The following is a 22,500-nucleotide window of genomic DNA, read 5'->3' on the forward strand; positions in this document are numbered from 1 at the left end:
CCCAACTGAATAGGGCATCAATCAGTTGTCTTGTGCGTGATGCTTGTATGCCTGTGAAGAGACAAAGGTGACTGGGCCTGTGGCAAAGTGGAGGATCGTGTGTTGAGACTGCAGCTCAGCTTGATGCAAACGCCATGAGAGCAGCTAAGTTAGCTCACTCTGCTCCAGCTACTGTTTGAAACCAGGACAAGATCCGGAGGCATCAGCGTGGTATGAGACGTATCTCTGCTCCTGTTTGTTTGAAACCAGGACAAGATCCGGAGGCATCAGCGGGGTATGAGACGAATCTCTGCTAACAGTTTTTGCCTGGCAGTGGCCTATTCTTGTCCTGTTTGAAAATGGACTCCATTGTTCTAATTTGTTTGAGGAAAAAGAAGTAGACAGAAGAAGTAGACGAGGGGGGATGGGGGGGGGGGGGGGGGGGGTATGTGTGTGTGTGTGTGTGTGTGTGATGGGATGTTGCACAAATTCAAACATCTTCCTCTGGGCCATGTCTGAGATAAACGTCTCCTTACGGATCTCCTTTTAGCCGACTTCCTGAGTCAGACAAGTGGCCTGCATAGAGAGTATGAAAGGGAGAGCCGAGTACAAAGCCCAGCTCCAACACACTTCTATTTCCAGCCACACAGCAGCAGTGTGCAGGTTTCACTGCCTGTTTTACACATAACGCTTCCCATTTAATCAGACACAATTACTTTTAATAGAGAGAGGCACACACAGAGGACATAGTGAGACCATGTGTAGCTACTAGACCATGTGTCTCTACTAGACTAGTTCACAAAAGAAATGCATCATGCTACCTACTCAATCAATGGTTCTCAAACAGTATGTAAAGTGTGTCACGGAATTTTTAGGAAAACGATGCAATTAATACAGGCTCATGAAATAGTTTTTTTTTTAAATAGACTGCCTCTTACTTCAAAAAAAAAACGTTTGTAGGTAGTGCCTTTACATGGCGATGGAGGCTTTCTTTAGCTCTTGCTAGTTTTAATGAAACATTGTCAGGCAACACACCAACGAACATGTGTACACTCCTGTGAACATGTTTTCCTTCACACCCAGTATATGTGCATTAGACTACCATATATGACACCTCTTTCATGTTTGTTTTTTCATAACATCAAAGGAACACTTTAAAACGAAAATGGCTTATATCTTATAAATTATGGCAACAAGCTTGATACTTTGAGCTTGATACTTTTTCAACATATATAGGTCCCTTACTTTTAAGTGTTATTTATAAGATTTACAATTACTTTTTTTAGAATTATGTGATCTGCCTTGACGTTCTGGTTTGGCTTTTGATGTGCCTTAGCGCCCGAAAGTTTGAAAACCTCTGTACTAGATGTGAAAAGAAAATATCCTATGCTTACTTTGTTAATCTCAAATGTGTTGATTGATTTTCAAATGTGTTGACCATCTAGTTTCCTCATTGATGCGTTCCATTTTGACTTCTACTGAGAGGAGTTCCATTCTCCATTAAGATGGCTGCCATATCCAGTGTTGGGAAAGTTCACTTTCTACATGAACTAGTTCAGTTCATAGTTCACACATTTTAAAATTAACAAGTTCAGTTCATAGTTCATAATTCCAAATTTTGATCTAAGTTCACAGCTTCAAAAAATGAACTAATTCAGTTATTTTTTTCAATATGTTGCGAGCTAAAAAATCTGATCTCTACATGTCTGCAATACCGCTTTCGGCCTCTAGGTAACTTTGGCGCTCTTACACTTGCCAGGCATTGACAGTAAAAGGAAGCACACGCAACGATTGGAAAAAGAACTGTTAAATGTGTGATTTTCGGCTGGAAGTCTCTAGAAATCTGGCACCTTATTGAACGAAATTAAAAAGAGTGAACGTGCCGTTCACAGACACCAGAATGAACGCGTTCACAGTATCGTTCATCAGGCAATAATACAGAACGATCAGTTCACATTCACCAAAATGATGAACTAGTTCATGAACTTTCGTTCAATGAACGTGTTCAGGTACAACACTGGCCATATCTTTGAATACATTAGGCTACTCACCGGACCATAGTTTTGAGAAACCAGGGCCGACGCCCAATTGAAGGCACAGCTTCGTCCATCAGAGTGTGCATCTTGATGAAGTTGAGCGTGTCGTCAGGAAACTCATTGGACACTTTGTACCGCTCCAACAATGGTGTGCCAGCACAGGAGCCAGGTCTGAAACACCAAGAGGAGATACACTTAAGTGGGACGGAAGAAAATTCATCATTTTTGTCAATTAATCAAGTTCAGACAGGAAACTCTCAGAATAAGTAAAAGATTTGTATTTAATGTAAGTACAAGGTAGTATGTTTGGTCATGGCGCCCTAGATCTGCTCAAGCTGCTGCTGCAAGATAAGTTGCACATGTAACTGCTGCACAAGATAAAGCTGCACATTGCAACTGCTGCTTAAACACAATTTACACTGTAAATTACTGCCACAATAAATACAAGCAGGATTTAACGAAAACCCCCTTTAACTATAAGCAGATCTAGACAGGTGGAGCTGGGGAGGAGGAGGGAGAAAATAGGCGGCGTCATACTCAAGAGCTGAGTGAGCCTGGAGACCGGAGGATTTAAACTAGCGCGGGCGTATGAGAGCGAAGTTGATTGGATAGGTTGTGTTGTCACTAATTAGGGGCGCCTCTCCCGTTTCCTGTATGAACTTGGTCATTTCTACACGCATCTTAAAGGCACCCAGTGCAACTTTATAGGCTTAAGACTCAAAAATAAACATTCAATATCTAGTCTTTTTTGCACGTAGTAAGTTTCAATAAACGACGTCTCATCTTTGCTCCTTGAATGTCGATATGTAATGGTATGGAGTTATTGAAACTTACTACGTGTAAAAAAGACTAGAAATTGAATGTTTATTTTTAAGCCTCGAAAGTTGCACTGGGTGCCTTTAAGAATCTATCAAACTGTATAACAATACTAGGATGAACCTTCCAAACATATTACAGAAGTATATCATCACAAAGCAGAACCTCCCAGCTGCAGGGCAGGTAGCCGAGCATGAATAAGATGTATGTGATCTCATCTGCAGAAACCACTGATCACACTCAATTCCCCAGCCTGAGACCTGGTTTCTGTCCTTTCCACTGGCATCCCTTCAAATAAGGGATATAAAAATGAAACGCTCCGCCAGCTCTGTGCTTTAGGTCTCATTAACACCTGACCCTGACTCACACAAACGTGTAATTGTGCTAATGGCTGGGCGGTGATATCCTGTTGCTCCCCGCATCAAAGGCAGCCATATGGAGCCGAGCGGCGGCGCCGTGAACGCTGGAGAGACGCACTGCTCTTTTTGAATTGCCTGTTTTCCGGATGTGAAAACGTGGGAGCAACACTTGTGAGATAATTAGTAAGGGAGAGGGGGGGAGGGGATGCTTGGGGTCGGCTGCACAGATTGATCAGGGGTGGCGGGCTGCATTTGTAAAATTAGTCAGCCATCTGGAGCACGAGTGAGGGCCTTTGTTTGTCCATGTGCGTGGGTGGTAATCTGTGTTTTTACTGTTGGGGGGCTGTATGACATGGTGGTGGTGGTGAGGAAACAACAGCACCAACCCCCTGCCTCTTCACACACTCTTACCTGGGCTTGGGCACCTTCTCCTCTGGGACCGGGGTCCACGTGGAGTCAGGGGACTTCTGCTCCTTGAAGCGTCCAGTGAAGGCTGCTGCTACATCCTCCATGTCGTACACACACACAGCCGAGCCAGGGATGCTAAGTGAGAGAACACACACACACACACACACATGTCAGAACATGCTTTAATTCTGTTAGTTCAATGCCCAACTGCTTTCTAATAGTCTTTCCAGCGGTCTGACTGTGGTCTCTGTCTGTTCTGGCCCTGCTAACAGGTGCCCCACCAGCTGCACTGACTGGAGTCTGACTGGAGTGGAGCTGCACAGAGGCTGGACTGTGACGGTCCACACAGACCCTCCTCTCACAGCCCAGTCTCCATCAGACCCTCCTCTCCCAGCCCAGTCACCATCAGACCCTCCTCTCACAGACGCTCCTCTCCCAGCCCAGTCTCCATCAGACCCTCCTCTCACAGCCCAGTCTCCATCAGACGCTCCTCTCCCAGCCCAGTCACCATCAGACCCTCCTCTCACAGACCCTCCTCTCACAGCCCAGTCTCCATCAGACGCTCCTCTCCCAGCCCAGTCTCCATCAGACGCTCCTCTCCCAGCCCAGTCTCCATCAGACGCTCCTCTCACAGCCCAGTCTCCATCAGACGCTCCTCTCCCAGCCCAGTCTCCATCAGACGCTCCTCTCCCAGCCCAGTCTCCATCAGACGCTCCTCTCCCAGCCCAGTCTCCATCAGACGCTCCTCTCACAGCCCAGTCTCCATCAGACGCTCCTCTCACAGCCCAGTCTCCATCAGACGCTCCTCTCACAGACCCTCCTCTCACAGCCCAGTCTCCATCCCTCATATACTAGCACTCCCATCACCTTTTATTCCATCTAACCTGATCCTCCTCTTTCCTCCCTTTCACCCCCTTCCTTTTGCTACCTGTCTCTCTCTCTCTGTCTCTTCCTTCCTCCCTCTCTCTCTCTCTCTCTCTCTCTCTCTCTCTCTCTCCTCCCACCATTCCAGCTGCACTGAGTGAATTGATGGGGCCTGCACAGAGTCTCTCATCTGAGAGCCCACAGAGGTGCCGTTGGGCACTAAATCAGTTCAATCAGGCCGCCAGTCCACACACTCCATGGCTACCAGACACAAATCAGATTGTCAGGATGGCTGGCAGGCTCGGCACCGGTCCACAGTCAAACGGACCTGCTGCAGCTGCGCCCGGTCTCACAGGGAACATGCCCCCCATACACCCACCCCACACCCCAATTTTACTGCCTATTAACCAAGCTCAATTGCACTGTCATAAGCAATTGTGTTATCTACTTAAAGCTCCATAAACCTGGGCTGCTCTACCGGCTCCGTTAACTATAATTAAAATAAAAACCAGCCGCTTTTACACACACAGGCACTGATCTCCACAGCAGTAACGCTGAGAAGAGAAACAGAGGCGGAGAGAAGGTAAAAAGAAAGAGATAAATGTACTCTGCCTGATGATAAATAATAGATAGATAGATAGATAAATCCCCAAACACATCAAAAACACACACTGACAGACATATACATCAACACACTCATTCACAAACACATTAACAAGCACCTTGAGAACTCTTTGAATTTTAAAGTGTGCTATATAAAAAAAAATCCATTATTATTATTATTATTATTATAACAACTCCTATACACACAAAACCCCCAACACAAGTTCCCAACACAGCAAAGGATGACTCCCTTCTGCCAACCTGTTGTACGGAGTGGAGAAGGTTGCCATGACAACGTCGCGCCCGCTGACTTGGATGACATCGGTGACGGCCTGCAGGATGTTGAAATAAAAATGCGAGTCGCCTGGGATGGAGCAGTTGATGCGCGCCTTCAGGAACGACGTCCACTGCTTCTCCAGCACGCGCTGTGAGCCGCCGCGGTCGTTCTTACACACCCTCGCCACGCGGGGAAACACCACCTGCCGGGGGGGATGGGGGTTAAACACTTGATGTTTTGCTTACATTCATTTCACTCTTCACTCGTCACAAATTTGCTGATTATCCATTGTGCCAATAAGTGACATTTGAATGAAATTGAAGAAGATGTACTGTTGAGGAATATATAACATCCTTCCTGTTTTGATCCTATTGTGATACAGCTCTTATAATGTGAACCACAGATATTTGCTCCACTCTGTGTGTGTAAGTGAGCTGTGTTGACATCACATAACTGATAAGAGTTGAGCCAGCCCAGGCATGGCCCCTGTTATGTGTTTCCACAGCAGAGTTAATCAGTGATGGGGGGGCACTAACCCCTCCTGCCGCTCCCTGGTTAGGGGAGGTGTACTCCCATAATGTGCACTCAGAACACTGGGCTTAAAAGCACATTAACCTTGAGAGCCATACGAGGATACAGCGTTATTTACTCCTCTGTTGCTGAAAAGACTTAATAGTTACAAGACAAAATGAAGGAGAACAAGGGTTAAATTTAGCCTTAGCCAACTGAGATTCCAGACAGCTTCGGGTCTATAGGACTAATTTTAGCAGCCACATCCTGAGTTTTTTTTTTCTGTTTTGAAAAGGGGTTCCCAATTTATGTCTTCCTGACCAACCTTTCAGACATTCGATACACCCACTTCCTGTTTGCTTCCACAAAAGCATCCTGCTTCTCGGCTCAAGTAGGAAGTCGGAAGCGACTCTACCCTAAAGCCGGGTCGAGAGCCAACAGAAGACTGGCGTTCCTCACCTTTCCCATGCTGTTGTACTCCATAGCAATCTCTCTGTAGAAGAAGTAGATGAAGTCCCCATAATCCACAGACTGGACAAAGTAAGGCTCTGCAGAGAGACAACAGTAGAGTCAGACATGATACCATTAGACTGCACAGTCCAAACATTAGATTCAGGGTTTGTCCTTTTATACAAAGTCGGTTTACTGTCGGTTAGTTAAAGAACGATTAATTGACAGCTTCAGTAAACCAAAATCAAATTGGCTCAGAACTTAATTCAAATTCAGATGAAAGCGTCCCCACTGTTGTAAATGTGTGCATCCTGCCCAAAAGGGTAAGAACAATCGAAACGGAAACATTTTCGATACATCGGCGAGAAAAACAGACGAGACTGAAGACAAAATAAAAGTTCTCATTTGCTGGCCACTGCAGAGGATGCCTGCCAGCATGTGGTTGAGGGTGATTGCTGTTGTGGGCCTGACCTTTGGTTTGAGTGCATGAGTGCTGTGTAGAGATCCAGATTCTAGATCTATTGGTAATACGGTGCACCAACAGGCAGGGACTCTAGTTTAAAAGATCTGATTCCACTCTGTTTAGGAGGTTCTTACTTATGCTTGCCTTTACATTAATATTAAAGCAGTTGGAATTTGAAACTCATATTGCTTCCTAGCTTCTTATAGCCTCATAATGGTGGTAGCTTTTTTCAAGTGAGCCAGTTAAGTGTTTTGCTGCTCAGATGAATGATATTGTATTATCATATCCATATTGGCTTTGCAGTATGCACAATTTCATATCTGCTCTTCTATTCTGGATCCCTGCCATAAAGTGTCCCTGCTCTGGGCTTTCCACCCTGGGGGGAGACGCTTGTTAGGGGCTGGGGAACATGACTGACATTTCTAAACGTGGTAGCCTGATAATCAATGACCTGAATCATTGATATGAAATATGTGTTCTATTGTGTGTGTGTGTGTGTGTGAGTGTGTGTGTGTGTGTGTGTGTGTGCTTGTGTTACTCACCTTTCAGCCATTTGGAGTCATGTTTGACAGTCCGCAGTGTTGGACTGTCTCCCAGGCTACGATAGATGACAGCGTCGATGGCCAGAAAGTCCGTTACTGTGGCAGAGTAAAGCTTTCCATCTGCAGAGGATGGAGCGAAATGAAAACCAGCTCACCACATCAACCAGCGCTCCGAGCACACACACACACACACACACACACACCACACTCATCAGATGTTCCAAAGCTGAGGGATCATGTCGAGTACACACACACACACACACACACACACACACACACACACACACACACACACACACACACACACACACACACACACACACACACACACACACACACACACACACACTCACATCTTCCAAAGCACAGGGATTGTGTACATGAGAGAGGCTGGCTGAAGCCAAAACACAAAATAGGGGGTTGCACACACACAGAAAACCCAGGCTTGCTGTGGAAAGCAGCCTTACAGAGGGGTTTTGTGGGGCAACAACTAGGCCCCTCTTAGGGGAAACATTACATCTCTGTCTGATAATTCTCCCTCTATTTGGGTCCCTGCCCCTCACTCTTTCTGGGACTTGTATGCATGGAAGTGCCATCTCAATAAACAAGCCATCACGTTCCCTACTTCAGGGCTTGGCTGTGTGAGTGAGAACAAGAGGGGGCTCATGCTGGTTGGACTGGACAGTCCCTCCCATGGCTCCAGCAGAGAGGCTGTGACGGGTCACACGGCTTTTCCAACTCACATTTATTTTTATGCCCCATATTTTAGGAAAAAGAACTGTGACAATGTGTGTATGTTTCTGTGGGTGTGTGTATGTGCGAGAATGTGTTTTGTCAGCCATCTACACTTTCACAATAGCTCCATGTGTTTGGCAAAAGTGTCTGCAGTCTAAAGTGGGCAGAGTATTCCCCGAAGCGAGGAAAGCCCTGCCTGTTCTTCAGAGCTGCAGACACTCAATGTGACCCTTGAGCCCCTCTGGCCCTGTCTGCTGTCTCCAGCTTTAGCTGCTGACGTCCACGACACTGGTGTCCAAGGAATGCAAACCATGGATTTACAAAGACTGGTGTCATACAGTTACAGCTACAGCTGTTAATCAGGCTCGCAGACAAGCTTGAGGGCTGCACCACTCTAGAACTAGACCAAATCTTCAAATCCTGTCCAAAACAAAACCAGCTCCAAGCCATGATACTGACTAGGATGAACTCACTTAAGACTGAAAGCTAAACATCAAGGGTATCATTGATAAACAAAGTTTGAGTTTGTACATTTGCACATCTTTTCATATTGGCAGGGGACATAACGGTTAGTTGGCCTGGCAGTGACTCACCAGCAAACAAGGCAACGTTGGCATGCTTGGCATCGTAGGGGCAGCGCGCCATCCCACTAATCTCCTCCCCAAGGGCATCCAGAGTGTCCATCTAGAGAGAGAGAGAGAGAGAGAGAAAGAGAAGCTCTCAACACATGCACATGGATTGATGTGTTGGTGTCTGGATAAGTGGGAGTGTGTGTGTGTGTGTGTTTGTTTGTGTTTGTGTCTGGCTAAGTGTGTGTGTGTGTGTGTGTGTGTGTGTGGTGTGTGTGTGTGTGTGTGTGTGTGTGTGTGTGTGTGTGTGTGTGTGTGTGTGTGTGTGTGTGTGTGTGTGTGTGTGTTTGTCTTTTGAGTATTCGGGCTTATGGTCTGTTATGACGCAACAAATTATGGTACTTGGAACAAAATAAGGTTCCATTTAAAAACAGGAAGGACAAAGTATGTTAAATCCTGTTGACATGATACACTAACCAATCAATGGTAGAAACACTTGTTAATATTAGAAACATATCCATAAATATCTAATAAGGTCACCTGCACCTCAAGCACCACAGTGTGTAAAAGACACCAGCAATGTAAATAGACACTACAACCAGCTCTTTTCTGCTGCTGATTAGCTTGTTCACTCCCATTCAAACACAGCATATGTGAAGCTTCTAAACATTCTAAAGGTTTCTTTTAAAAGTTTTTTCTATGAGATCCTAAAACTCAAAGAGTGGTTTCTGATATGGTCAGTCAATTTGGGCGTGAAAGCTGTGCCATTGTTACTGGCCTGTGGACAAGCCCACGAGCCTCCACCTCAGGACACTGTTCTGGGAGGTCACAAGGCAGGGTCATTATGTTCAAGCCAGGGGAGTTATTTTAAGGTTCTTATTCATTTTCTTCTCTCTGTTGACAAAGATCTCTGCTTGCCAAGAAGTATTAGTGCTCACGCCACCCCTTCTGGCTCCTAAACAGGTCATTTAGTCTTCTGTTTCCACTGCCACGGGGACAGCTCTCTTCTGACCAACACAAAGGTTGCACACAACTTCTGAATGTGGGCTGTTCAACATCCAAAGGCAGAATAACCAACCCCACCATTATATTTGAAAAAAGAAAAAATAATATTTGAAAATATACATGAATGCATTTGAGATTTCAGTGCACATTCAATAAGCATAATTATTACATTATCTATTACAAACACAGCATATCTGATGAATATCTACAGTGTCACAGGCAGAGAGCTCTAAAACACCAGATGGTAAACTGCAGACAGCAACCTGACCCTGACCTCAGTCTGAAGCGTCTGAAAAGCTCTGGAATTCTACTTGACGGTGCTATCTGCTCCGGCTGCTAGGGACGGGCCACATGTTGCTGTTCATTTCACCACGGTGATGACCCTTGAACCCAACCCCGCCCCTCTCCCACCCTCACCGGTCTGGCTCCCTGTCATGTCTCCATTCTTCTGCCTGAATGGGAGGAAGCGGCGCTCTCACACAATCAGGAGATAGATGAGGTCAAGCTAGCATCCCACACTCCCCTGCTGGATTGGCTCCATCCAGGGCTGAAGACATTAGACTCCTACTCTGCCTCATTACAGGGAGATGAACGACACTGTACATGGGAATATTAGCATTACCATTTAGGAGAGACTTTCAATTAGGTCAGAAACACACACACACACACACACACACACACACACACGTACACTCACACACACACACACACACACACACACACACACACACACACACAAACACACACACACGTACACTCACACACACACACACACACTCACGTACAGTCACACACTCACACTCACACTCACGTACACACACACACACACACACACACACACGTACAGTCACACACACACACACACACACACACACACTCACACTCACACGCGCACCCTCCACCTGGCAACAGGGGATGTAATTCATACCATCTGTATATCTGGCAGGAGGGGCTAATAACGCACAAAGGCCTGCATGGCTCAAGGGGGCTTGTCCCCAAGCTACCCAGGCTGTGTTCATATGTGGGAGAGTGTGTGTACCAGTGGGTGTGTGTCTATATTTGGCTGTGTGTGTCTGTGTCTGAATGTGCATAAGCTTGTTTTTGTGTGTGGCAAAGAGTTTGTGTGTGTATGCCTGGCTGCATGCTGCCATGTGTGAGCGTGTCTGTGTGTCTAAAACCTGTATGCGCTTGTCTGTCAGTGTGTATGTGTGTGTGTCTGTATGCATGTGTGTGTCTCAGTGTGTATGTGTGTGTGTCTGTATGCATGTGTGTGTGTCTCAGTGTGTATGTATGTGTGTCTGTATGCATGTGTGTGTCTCAGTGTGTATGTATGTGTGTCTGTATGCATGTGTGTGTCTCAGTGTGTATGTGTGTGTGTCTGTATGCATGTGTGTGTCTCAGTGTGTATGTGTGTGTGTCTGTATGCATGTGTGTGTCTCAGTGTGTATGTGTGTGTGTCTGTATGCATGTGTGTGTCTCAGTGTGTATGTGTGTGTGTCTGTATGCATGTGTGTGTCTCAGTGTGTATGTGTGTGTGTCTGTCTGTGCAAAGCCCCTGAGGGGAAACTCATGCGGTGGTGAAGTGAGGCCTTCTGGCCACAGATGGTATGTGTGTGTGTGTGTGTCTATCTCTGAGTGTGTGGGTGTGGGTGTGTGTGTGGGTGGGTGAGTGTGTGGGTGTGTGTGTGTGTCTCTGTGTGTGTGTGTCTCTGTGTGTGTGTCTATGTGTGTGTGTGTGTGTGTGTGTGTGTGTGTGTGAGTGTGTGTGTGTGTGGGTGTGTGTGTGTGTGGGTGAGTGTGTGTGTGTGTGTGTGTCTCTGTGTGTGTGTGTCTATGTGTGTGTGTGTGTGTGTGTGTAGCAAGTGTGTGTGTGTGTGTGTGTGTGTGTGTGTGTGTTGCTGCTGCCGACAGGAACATTTGTGCGCCCCGCTGCAGCAGTGCTGATTAATGCTGGGCAGGGGCTCAGAAGCACTTCTCTGCCCTCCTCACAGAGATGGAGGGATACAGTGGAGAAAGAGAGATGGAGGGATACAGTGGAGAAAGAGAGATGGAGGGATACAGTGGAGAAAGAGAGATGGAAGGATACAGTGGAGAAAGAGAGGTGGAGGAGGAGAGATGGAGGGATACAGTGGAGAGAGAGAGATGGAGGGATACAGTGGAGAAAGAGAGATGGCGGGATACAGTGTGGATACAGAGGAGAAAGAGAGATGGAGGGATACAGTGGAAAAAAAGAGATGGAGGGATACAGTGGTGAAAGAGAGATGGGGTGTGGCACAGGCAGAACACCACAGATGAGCAGAAAAGATCAAAAAGGACCAAACAGGTGTGGCCAGCCAATCAGAAAGAGAGAGAGAGAGAGAGAGAGATGAACAGTCATTTCCAGAGGCAGTGATTGTAGAGGGAAAGAAAGAGAAGTGGGGGGGGCGGGGGGGACAGACTTCTAAAAACATTGGAATTCAATTTAGAAATTTGGAATTAAAGAAAGAACACAAAGCAGGTGATATGAAGAGAGGCACGTGTTGGCCTTGGGAGAAAGAGAGAGAGCAGAGATGGAACAGACAGAAAAAGACATGAAACAGAGTGAGGTTCATGAACACAGGTGAGGCTGCTGCTGCTGCTGCTACTGCCCTTGAGTCAGTCCCTGGGTGTGTCCAGGGGGGCATAGAGGGTGAGGAGGCCCCGTGGGACTGATCTGGGAGCAGCCTGCTGGTGAACTGTGTCTCCAAGGTCAGCCTCAGGGCTATTTTTACTAACCTGCCTGCCTCACTTCAACCTCCAGAGTGCTGGGAGCTGCCCTTCCCCCCTCTGTGTGTGATAAAAGACACGTGGCTCCATACTACAGATTAGCAAAAATAATTATGCTCTAATAATCATTCTACTGTTCCTGTTTGCATCTAAAAACTCCAAGGTTGCAGTCATATACATCCACCAGCATTGTATTGGGGGAAGGGAGGTGACTTTCTCCATGACTACTGCTCATCTGATTAACCTGTCAGAACTCCAACCAGAATGTCCTGTTTTGTCCTTACGGCGTGAAGATGTCCATTCATCCATTATCTCACTATCACAGCTTGTCTCCTGTAGTTTAGCCTATACACTTTTGACCTACAGAAATCTTTAGCGTGTCACAAAGGATTCCTTCCACACAACTGCAGCGTCTGTCTGCACCCTCAGAAGCCTGTGTGTCATGTCTCCCCCCTCCACTAGTGAGGCCTCTTATTTCCTCTGCGTTCAGCTCCTACCACCACGGCCAAAGGACCTGTCAGAAGAGAAAACATTCTTCTGCTTCCTCTGATCCATCAGGACAGGCACCTCTGCTAATTGCAGCTCCGCTCTCTCCTGACCTGGGCCTCTGTGTGTTTGGAGAGAAAACATTGGCAGCACACCTGCAGGCTCAATCAAGCATGGAGGAGCTGACAAGCCCATCATTCAGTGCCCGTCACTGTGGCTCGGGGTTTTTGGACACGGTGCGTAACGGTGCACGGAGTTGTTTGCGTTCCGCATGTTTCACACATCCCCCAGAATGAAAGGGCTGGACTATGAAGGTATGTTTCTGTGTGTGTGTGTGTGTGTGTGTGTCTGATGTGTCTAAGCAGGCAGAGGCATTGGGTTGGAAAGATGAGCACACATGTCAAGTAGAGGTAATACTGTGCCTGTGTGTGTATGTGTCTGTGTGTGTTTGTATGTGTGGTTGTGTGGTGGGCTGAGTGAATGCATGTATGGTGACTTTAGATGCCATGTGATTACCGTGTAGGTGCGACAGGAGGGGTTGAATGCGTTGGTTCCGCACACAAACAGCGTGTCCTCATTCTGCTGCAGGAGCACCTTGATGAAATTGTGGCATTCATCCTTTAAAGCAAAGAGAGAAAAGAAAAACTTTTGAATGATAGTAATCTATATTAAAAAGCCAGTACACACTCGTTTCCTTCTAAACACCAGACAATCAGTCCTGACAGGGAGAAAGTCTACGTGTAGATTCTCGCTATGCTGCAGTGTTGAAGCGGAGAGGAGCGGAGGGCAGTGGTAAACAAAGTGTGTACAGTGTGCATGTGTTCTCTAATCCTCAGAAGATTACCCTACTTCTCACCCCTGCCCCCTCCCTCCCTGATGGCAACACATCCCTCCTCATTATTTTACTCATCCATTATGTGTTTACTTTCCCACAATGCATTACACCACTGCAGTTAGGTCCGAGCTCTTCAAACATTTCAGTTTCATGGCCAGGAAACATCTCTCTAAATAATTCAGCCATCCCTGAATATATACATACTGAAATTAAATGTCAGTTTTAAAAACTGCAAAGCTATGTTGAAACACGACAGCTGTCAAAGTGAATTTCAAAACAAAACTTCCTAGAATACCTTGTGCTTCCCCTTCATCCGGCAGGTGTCCACGTCCGCCTGCCTGGACTTCCAAGTCAGCTTCTGTGGGGAGGAGATCGATGGTGGATCAATGTGGGGCTGCTGTACGGCCCCAGCTCCAGCAGAACACGTTTGATTTACAGCAGCCCTCATCCCCACAACCCCCCCAAATGTCATCCCAGCCCCCCAACTTCAAAGGTCAGCCATTTATCTGCTATTCTCCAGGTTGTGTGTGTGTGTGTGTGTGTGTGTGTGTGTGTGTGTGAAACAGGAGCTCATACCCAGCTATGCTGGTACATGATTGAATCATTCTGCTCCTGAGCTGTACGTATGTGCTCATGTATTCATCTCTGTACGATATGTTGGTCCAGTTGTTTACAGATAGCTCTGTTTGTTCACAGGCAAGCATCAAACCCTGGCATGGTTCAGGGATAGATGACAAATCTACTATGATAACATAGTCTCTGGGCAGACGTCCCAGGTGAGGATTAAGGCCTAGGAGTGAAGAGCTCATTGCCAAAAACACTCATACTAAACTGGACTGGATTACATTTCCATCCTGTGCATGCTATCAGGAAGACTGTTTCAAGTTCGTCATGGTTATAAGTTCTATCATCATTCATAATTCATGTCTTATCCACACAGTGAGATGTATTCATGCAGACATGTGTCAGGGAGATTGAATTCCATTGAATTACTGCTCATGCAACAGCACTGATGCCCTTTCTAAGGCAAATATTTCTACTGAAGTCGCATCAAGTCTCAGCAGTGTTTGCTTTGTCAGTGATTTCTGATCCTTAATCTGCCCGTCCTTCCTGTGGTCCATTTCCTTGTCCACTCTCGTGTTTGTCCTCTGCAGTGGCAGGGCAGGACAGGACAGGACAGGACAGGAAGCGGACGGCTAAAGGGCTGGTTACATATCCAGTAGCCTACGCATTAATCTGCAGCCTCCTCCTCTGTTGTGCTTTTGAAGGAAGATGACGCATGGTGCTTGAATCCTGATAGGATGATGAGCTTAGCAGAGTCAGTGTGCAGTGGGTCTCCAGCCAGATCGTACTGGATAGGGGTGGGATGGGGATGGTAGGGGTGGGGATGGGGGGGTGGGGATGGTAGGGGTGGGGGTGGGGATGGTGGGGGATGGGGGGACGGGACGGTGAGGGGTGGGGATGGTAGGGGTGGGGATGGGGATGGTAGGGGTGGGGATGGGGGGGTTGGGGATTGGGGGGTTGCGTGGCTGCCAGGTAATTAGAGGCAGTGCAGGATCACAAGTGTGTGGGGGAAGGGTGGGGCGTGTGTGTGGGCCAGACGCGCGCACTCACCTTGCTGAAATAGATCTCCTCACTGTTGGCTGTGTCGATGTCCACCGAGTATATGTGATCCCTGCAGGAAACACACAGGAGACAGTACATGCCTTGTTAGGTGCCGTGGTTCAACAAAAAGAGAGGAAAAAAGAAAAACATAACTGACGTGTTGGTGCTTGTCCAACACAGCCTACTCTTGACATGCCAGGGAAATGCAACACATTGCACTGCCACGACCACGACCACGGCCACAGCCCTTTAGACAGAAACAGTCAACAATGGTTTTAAGTGGCCAGGCACTCGGACAAAGGCACCTTTGTTCTCTGTAAAGGAGGGGGGGGGGGGGGGGCAGTTAGTGCCAAGTCATTCTGCGCTGTTCAGCTCAATTAAGCATGGCGTTCAAGCACAGGAAATCTATACTAACACTCGTTAAAACACAGACAAGACTCATGTGTTCTAGGTTGTATGCAGGTTTCCTCCTAACATATGGTCCACATAAACTCAAGGGGTTCCAGGCATGTGAGTGCCCTCGTACACCAAAGGGAAGCACTGTTAGGAAACCCAGGTCTGTTTACAGAAACAGCAAGCAGAGCTTGTGCAGAGAGAAAAAAAAAGAAAAGGAAAACACTCATGCTTTTAATTGTTCAAGATTGTGCTCCGCGTTTTGCTTTTAATCAGTGTGCCTCCAAACGTTGTTTTAATTAAGGCTCCTAACCTGCTCGCATCCTGTGTGCTTCCATTAACCAAATTTAATAAAGTTGAGGATGAGCAGCAATTTCAGCAATTGAATCCACTTATGTAGGTTTACCCTGGGTCGCACAGGCACGCACACACACACACACACACACACACACACACACAGCCCAAACTCTTCAAAATGATGTTATCAGAGCTGCAGCCAAAATTGGGTAATTAATCAAAAAAGGGAATTTGGAGGGTGAGGGAGAGTGATCCTTGAATTTGTACATCAGCCAATCTCTTGCTGAGCTTCTGTGGCTGTTGTGAATGTAATATTAGCTTAGCTCTTTGTTAATCTGAGTTGGGTAAAAGGGAGAAATATGCCACTGTGCCTCTATACAGCTGCACGGCTAATTAACACACTGAGTTGGAACTCAGAAGGCTACAAAGTAAATGAAATTTTAGAGCCAAAGGCGATTGCATAATATATCTGTAATATGTCTGCAATGGAAGCCATTCGGAAGTCTGGCTGGGTTTTGTGTACAGAAGTTCACCTTCCTGCCTCAGGCTGATTCTGATGCTGCCATGCTACTGATACTGATACAGACACTTACCAAACAGCACCAGACCCATTTAGAGGAATGAGAGAGAGAGAGAGAGAGAGAGAGAGAGAGAGAGAGAGAGAGAAAGGAGAGATAATGGCAAGCTTTAGTCAGTAGGAACATAGATTTAGAAAAGAAAGAGTAAGGATAAGAGGTATTTCTAGTGTGTGATGGTTCTTGTTTTGTTTTCAGATATTCTAGGCAGAATGTGTTCCTGTACCATGTGGTAAGAGTAAAGGACAGTGTCAGAGCCTGATGTAGCTCAATTAAACACACACACACACCACGCTGAAGTCTCTGCTCTGGGCCTGTTCACACGCTACTGAGACCAAACTCAGACAATCTAGCATTCCCTCAGAGCACCAACCAGCCCAGAGATAAGATGCGGCCAAGTGAAGCGTAACGCAAACATCCTGACAGAACAATGTGGAGGAGACGGCTCAAGTAAACAGCAGCCGTTGGCGCCCCGCACCTGTGCCAACATCGCCGCGCTGAGCCTCCGTACTCCTGTCCGCACAGCCCAGCACCCCTCAGCACAGTTCAGCCAAACACACCCACACTCCCAATCAGGCTGCCTCTGCTTCTCTTAGCTCCCAACTCCCCCCGATCCACCCCGACCACCCTAAACCCCGCAAACTACAACTTTGTTTTGTCTGATTGAACAAATCAGAGCTCTGCTTAAGCAAACAGAGAGGCCTGGGGGCTTCCTCTGGCACTGTGAGCAAATAAACCAGAGTGATACTTTTAGTCCCAGCATCGCTCCACGGTGTTTGGCCTCCCATCCCCCCATGATCTCAGGACCTCCGCACTCTTGCGGCCCTGCACAGTGGAGCCCCAGGCAGGCACAGAGGCTCTGGAGAGAGGAGGAGAGAGGCAGCGTCTCCACCCGCAGAGTTTGGAGTGTGGGAGGGGAGGGGAGGGGAGCGGGGCTCCATGGAGGAGAGAGGAGGGGACTGGGGCTGCCGGGCCGTAGGAGAAAAAGGGGGCTTTGTTGAGAAAGAATGTCGTTTTCATAAGACCCCATTTCTTCCGTGGGCAAGCTCAGGCTAGTGGCGTCCATCTGGTGGCTCTTTTGTGGGACAATTACTCCCGGGGAGGGTGGGGAGGGAGGGCCAGATTAGTATGCAGTCCACACCTACCTGTCACAAAATGGAGGTACCCCTTCCCGTTTCCCTAAACTCCCCCACTAACCCCTCTTCAAGACTAGATCATGTGTGGGTGAGGGCCCCCCAACTCTTCCGCATTGTTTGTCTCCCCCAGGCTCTTTCTCCAGTGCAGGCGAGGGAGCGAGAGGAGCCCGGCGGGGATGAATGGCATGATGAGGGCCCAGAGTGGGCACCCTGCCATGGGGGATGGTAATCCTGCCGCTAGCCCCTGTCTCTGCCCTTGTTCCTGCTCTCTCCTCATTCCAAAGAGCACTCTCATTTACATTTTGTATGGGAACCCTTCACAAAAAAGGAATAAACAGACACACACACACACACACACACACACACACTCACACACGTTCTCACACACTCACACACGAATACACAAAATGATACACAAGTGACACATACACACACGCACACACACACTTTGTGTGTTTGTCACTCACATAACAGTGTTGGGGGATGGAGGGTGGAGAGTGGGCCGAACAGGAGGCACAGGAAGTGTAATCCGCATCATAAACGAAGCATTAACAGGATTTCAGAGCTGACAGAATAATTGCGACTCATGTGGCCTCCGGAGAAACTCCTTCCCCACGGATCCCTCATTTATCTACACACTTCCTTATTTATCTCTTCATTCCACACTGTTCTCCCTCCCTCTACATCTCTGCTCATCAGCAGCGTGGCTAGACGTCTCTGTGTGCCAACTTCACCACATGTCAATTCACTTATTTTCACTAGTGATCAGAATGACTACCCTTCACGCTAAGGTTCAACATTTATATAATTATTGTCAACATGGGTATCATTCATTTTTGTTATTTGTAATCTTATGACTATTCTTATGTTTGACAAGCCTTTTATCTCAAGCCCACCAAGCAGAGCTGACTTGTGGGAAATAGAATGGGTGGGTTGCTGTTGCCAGGGTAGAGGAATGCCATGCTGTGCAATGCTGGGGTGACACGCTGGCTCCTGCCTGCCTGCCTGCCTGCCTGCTCGCCCTGGCTGGCACTGCGGCTGGAGGCTGGCACAACCAGAGATCTTAACTAAACTAAAGCCAGCCTGCCTGATCCACCTCTGGACACTGCCTTCCCCTCTCTCCACACAGTGCCACAGGAGAAAGAGAAAAGAGCTAGAGTTGGAGAGAGTGAAAGAGGACACAGCAGAGGAGGAGAGATAAAGACATTGGGATGGGGAGATATGAACAATTGGAAAAGAGATTATGAAAAAGTAACTGAGAGAAAGAGAGCTTGAGACAGGGATATATAGAAATAAAAATGAAATCAGCCCATACTCTCTAGTGCTGAGGAGTCAACCTGATCCCCCATGATGCCCCAACCCAAATGATCACTCTCTTTCTAACCAGACACCAACACCCCCTCTCCTCCATGATGCCCCAACCCAAATGATCACTCTCTTTCTAACCAGACACCAACACCCCCTCTCCCCCATGATGCCCCAACCCAAATGATCACTCTCTTTCTAACCAGACACCAACACCCCCTCTCCTCCATGATGCCCCAACCCAAATGATCACTCTCTTTCTAACCAGACACCAACACCCCCTCTCCTCCATGATGCCCCAACCCAAATGATCACTCTCTTTCTAACCAGACACCAACACCCCCTCTCCCCCATGATGCCCCAACCCAAATGATCACTCTCTTTCTAACCAGACACCAACACCCCCTCTCCCCCATGATGCCCCAACCCAAATGATCACTCTCTTTCTAACCAGACACCAACACCCCCTCTCCCCCATGATGCCCCAACCCAAATGATCACTCTCTTTCTAACCAGACACCAACACCCCCTCTCCCCCATGATGCCCCAACCCAAATGATCACTCTCTTTCTAACCAGACACCAACACCCCCTCTCCTCCATGATGCCCCAACCCAAATGATCACTCTCTTTCTAACCAGACACCAACACCCCCTCTCCTCCGTCACCAGCCCCCAACCCTCCTAATCCTCCCTTATCAGCCCCACCCCCTGAGGTGAGGTGGAGATGGGGACCCAATGAGGGAGCCAGACAGCTTCCAGGGATTCTACAACAGACAAGTGTGTGTGTCTGTGTGTGTGTGTGTGTGTGTGCGTGCGCGTGTGTGTGTGTGTGAGCGTGTGTGTGTGTGTGCGTGTTTGCGTATGTGCGTGTGTCTTTTGTTGACTGATTTTTGAGAAATTATAACTGCAGTGTATTTCCAAAGGATACTGTCTCAGGTATACAGTTGACACAATAACAGCAACACCCAACTAGGCTAGTGAAATGAAGACGAACAGTACTGCCAAACTTCCCCAAAACACAGAGCTCACACAGGATAACATAACTCACAGGGGACAAACTGGAGGAAAAGAACCAAAACAAGCCACTACAAACATGACCTAATTTTATAATTAACACAGAGCCAGTTTTTGGGGATGCAATTAGCATTACAGATGATTAGAGGCACCCTGGATTATAGCCTGGAAATATGCTAATGTATTAAGCACTCTCTCTCTCGCTTGCTCTCTCGCTCTCTCTCTCGCTCTCTCTCTGTCTTTTTTTATCGCTCTACTGTACTTAATATGCTGATGGTTTAACTTTAGCATGGGTTATTATTTTAACTGTAAAAAAATCCTTTCATCACACAACAACTCTTCATGAAATCAACTCAGTGTGGAGGCTGCTCATAATTACCATGTCACTTCTGCAAAGAAGATAGACACATCCATACACACTCACTCTCTCTGTAAAGACCAGGACAGATAGACACACACACATCCAGACACACTCCCTCCCTCTGCAAGCCTGCAGACAGTCAGTATCCAGAACAACAGCTGGGCAATGAATACAGAATGATACAATCTTTCTGAATTCTCTCCCTCTCTCCAGGTTTCTCTCACTCAGACTTTTCTCCCCAGGGTTTTGTCTCATCCTCTCACTCTAGAAGTTGCCTATACATTTGGTCTCATCTCTCACCTTCTCTGATTCCTCTTCTACATTTGATAGAGCACAACCACTCTCTGCTAATATCACAGGCTAAACCGCCCCTGAAGACAGAGTACGTTGGGCTAGATCGGATTTTTTTTACTGATGTTCTTTCAGATTTCATCATTGTTTCTTGCATTGGAAATGGCTACTTAACTATATTCAAGTGTTGCAAATTCCTGGCCTATATCTTAGGCTAACTATCCTAGCATGCCCGGAGACAGGAAGGGGAACTAACCTTGCGGCGATGTACAGGGTCCGGTTCATGATAACGATCAGCTGAATGTCCAGTTTATGTCTTTGCGTGTTGTTTTTGCCTGGTTTATGGCCCACAAATGCAGGATATTGCTTTGTATCTAAAAAATAACAAGGAGAGAGTCAGATATCAGAATGTGTACAGAGAAAAGGTAAAGCATACTGTTAACGCTTCACATTTAGTCAGATAACATCAGTTTACTGGAAAAGGTCAATCTTGACAGACATTGAAAAATGAATGAGTAAATGAAATGAGCATGGTGCATATATGAATCCACAGATTCATTGAAAACTGTTTTGCACAGAGAAGACTCGGAGCTGTGACAGAAAATAGAAAGGATTACTCTTTGATGTGTGAAAGGCTCAATTTGAAATACCATTTTAAGTTCACATTTTTACTGTGTTTCCCTGAGCACCAAATTACATTCACAATTCCAGAAGCAGAGGGCCCGTGTGTCAGCGAGAGAGAGAGAGAGAGAGAGAGAGCGCAACAGTGGAGGAGTACAGAGGGGGTGGAGGGAGAGAGATAGAGAGAGAGAGAGAAACAGTGGAGAAGTACAGAGGAGGGGGAGGGAGAGCGAGAGAGAGAGAGAGAGAGAAACATAAGGAAACGAGAGAGATAGCTAAAGAGAGGGGGTAGAGAGCGTGAGACCCAAAAGAAGAGCAAGAAAAAAAAGGAAGAGCAAAAACTAGAGAGATTACAGAGAGAGATAAGGGGGGAAAAGATATGAGAAAGGAGGACAATAAAGAGAGATGGAAGCACATAGGGGTAGACAGGAATTAAAAAGGGACTACACAGAAAACAAAGGAGAGAAATGGAGACGTTGGAGGAGGATGTTTTTGCTGCTTTATAGCCCCCTAGGGCTATGGTGCGTGAAAATGTGCTCTACATAAGCGTGTATAAGTGTCAATGTTTGCACTGGTACAGCATGAAGGCCTCAATATGCTTCTGCATTCTTCTCCGACCTTCTCCGCCCTCGAAAACAAAAGGGCGGGTGGTCGGATTCAGAAGGATTTGATCGTACTTACAGGCCACATACACTTCTACGACGGCCGTGGGTGCTGAAAGTAATTTTAGCGCGGCAATAATAATTATAAGGACAGCAACAGCGCTTTAAAACGACGTTTTACATTATTCAAAGGTGAAAGATTAAATGCAAGAGAATCGCCAGGTGTAGGCTACCTTCTCATTATGTGTGTGTGTTGTCAGTGTTTGTAATACAATGGTGTTGGCTGTAAGTAAACTCCACTTTGCGTTTTTGACAATAAAATAAATCCCATTTAGGATAACAGCCTTCTTCCTATGTGCGGGAGTTTGTTTAACAGTTTATGTGCGGGAGTTGTCCCATTTCCCATGAGGCTTTGCTCCGATCATTCTACATTTAGAAACACATTAAATCGCTGGCCAATTTATATTTGTGGTCATGAAAGTTATGTAACGTCTGAATTAAAAGAAATAGATCAAGATAGATCAAGATAGGAGGCTAAACAAAAATCAGTAGGCTGGATTAATGAAAGTGAGTTCTCCCCACCGTGAGTGAGATATAGAGAGACAACAAGTGTTATA

The 22,500-nt window shown here is 46.9% G+C and overlaps 1 protein-coding gene across 1 annotated transcript in view; it reads right to left on the reverse strand.

The window, feature by feature from the left end:
- sema6a (sema domain, transmembrane domain (TM), and cytoplasmic domain, (semaphorin) 6A) overlaps nt 1-22,500 on the reverse strand; it is a gene marked incomplete at its 3' end in the record, with an annotated part of 88,806 nt that overhangs the window by 25,164 nt on the left and 41,142 nt on the right. Inside the window, exons 3-12 of the mRNA XM_080854399.1 lie at nt 20,917-21,034; nt 15,297-15,357; nt 13,978-14,040; nt 13,364-13,465; nt 8,636-8,726; nt 7,308-7,427; nt 6,312-6,400; nt 5,327-5,544; nt 3,602-3,733; nt 2,031-2,186 (exon numbers count right to left, since the gene is read on the reverse strand). Coding sequence (XP_080710525.1) covers nt 2,031-2,186; nt 3,602-3,733; nt 5,327-5,544; nt 6,312-6,400; nt 7,308-7,427; nt 8,636-8,726; nt 13,364-13,465; nt 13,978-14,040; nt 15,297-15,357; nt 20,917-21,034 — 1,150 coding nt within the window. The remainder of the gene's footprint in view (nt 1-2,030; nt 2,187-3,601; nt 3,734-5,326; nt 5,545-6,311; nt 6,401-7,307; nt 7,428-8,635; nt 8,727-13,363; nt 13,466-13,977; nt 14,041-15,296; nt 15,358-20,916; nt 21,035-22,500) is intronic.

The sequence above is a fragment of the Sprattus sprattus genome (genome assembly GCF_963457725.1).
Source record: "Sprattus sprattus genome assembly, chromosome: 16".
Lineage (NCBI taxonomy): Eukaryota > Metazoa > Chordata > Actinopteri > Clupeiformes > Clupeidae > Sprattus > Sprattus sprattus.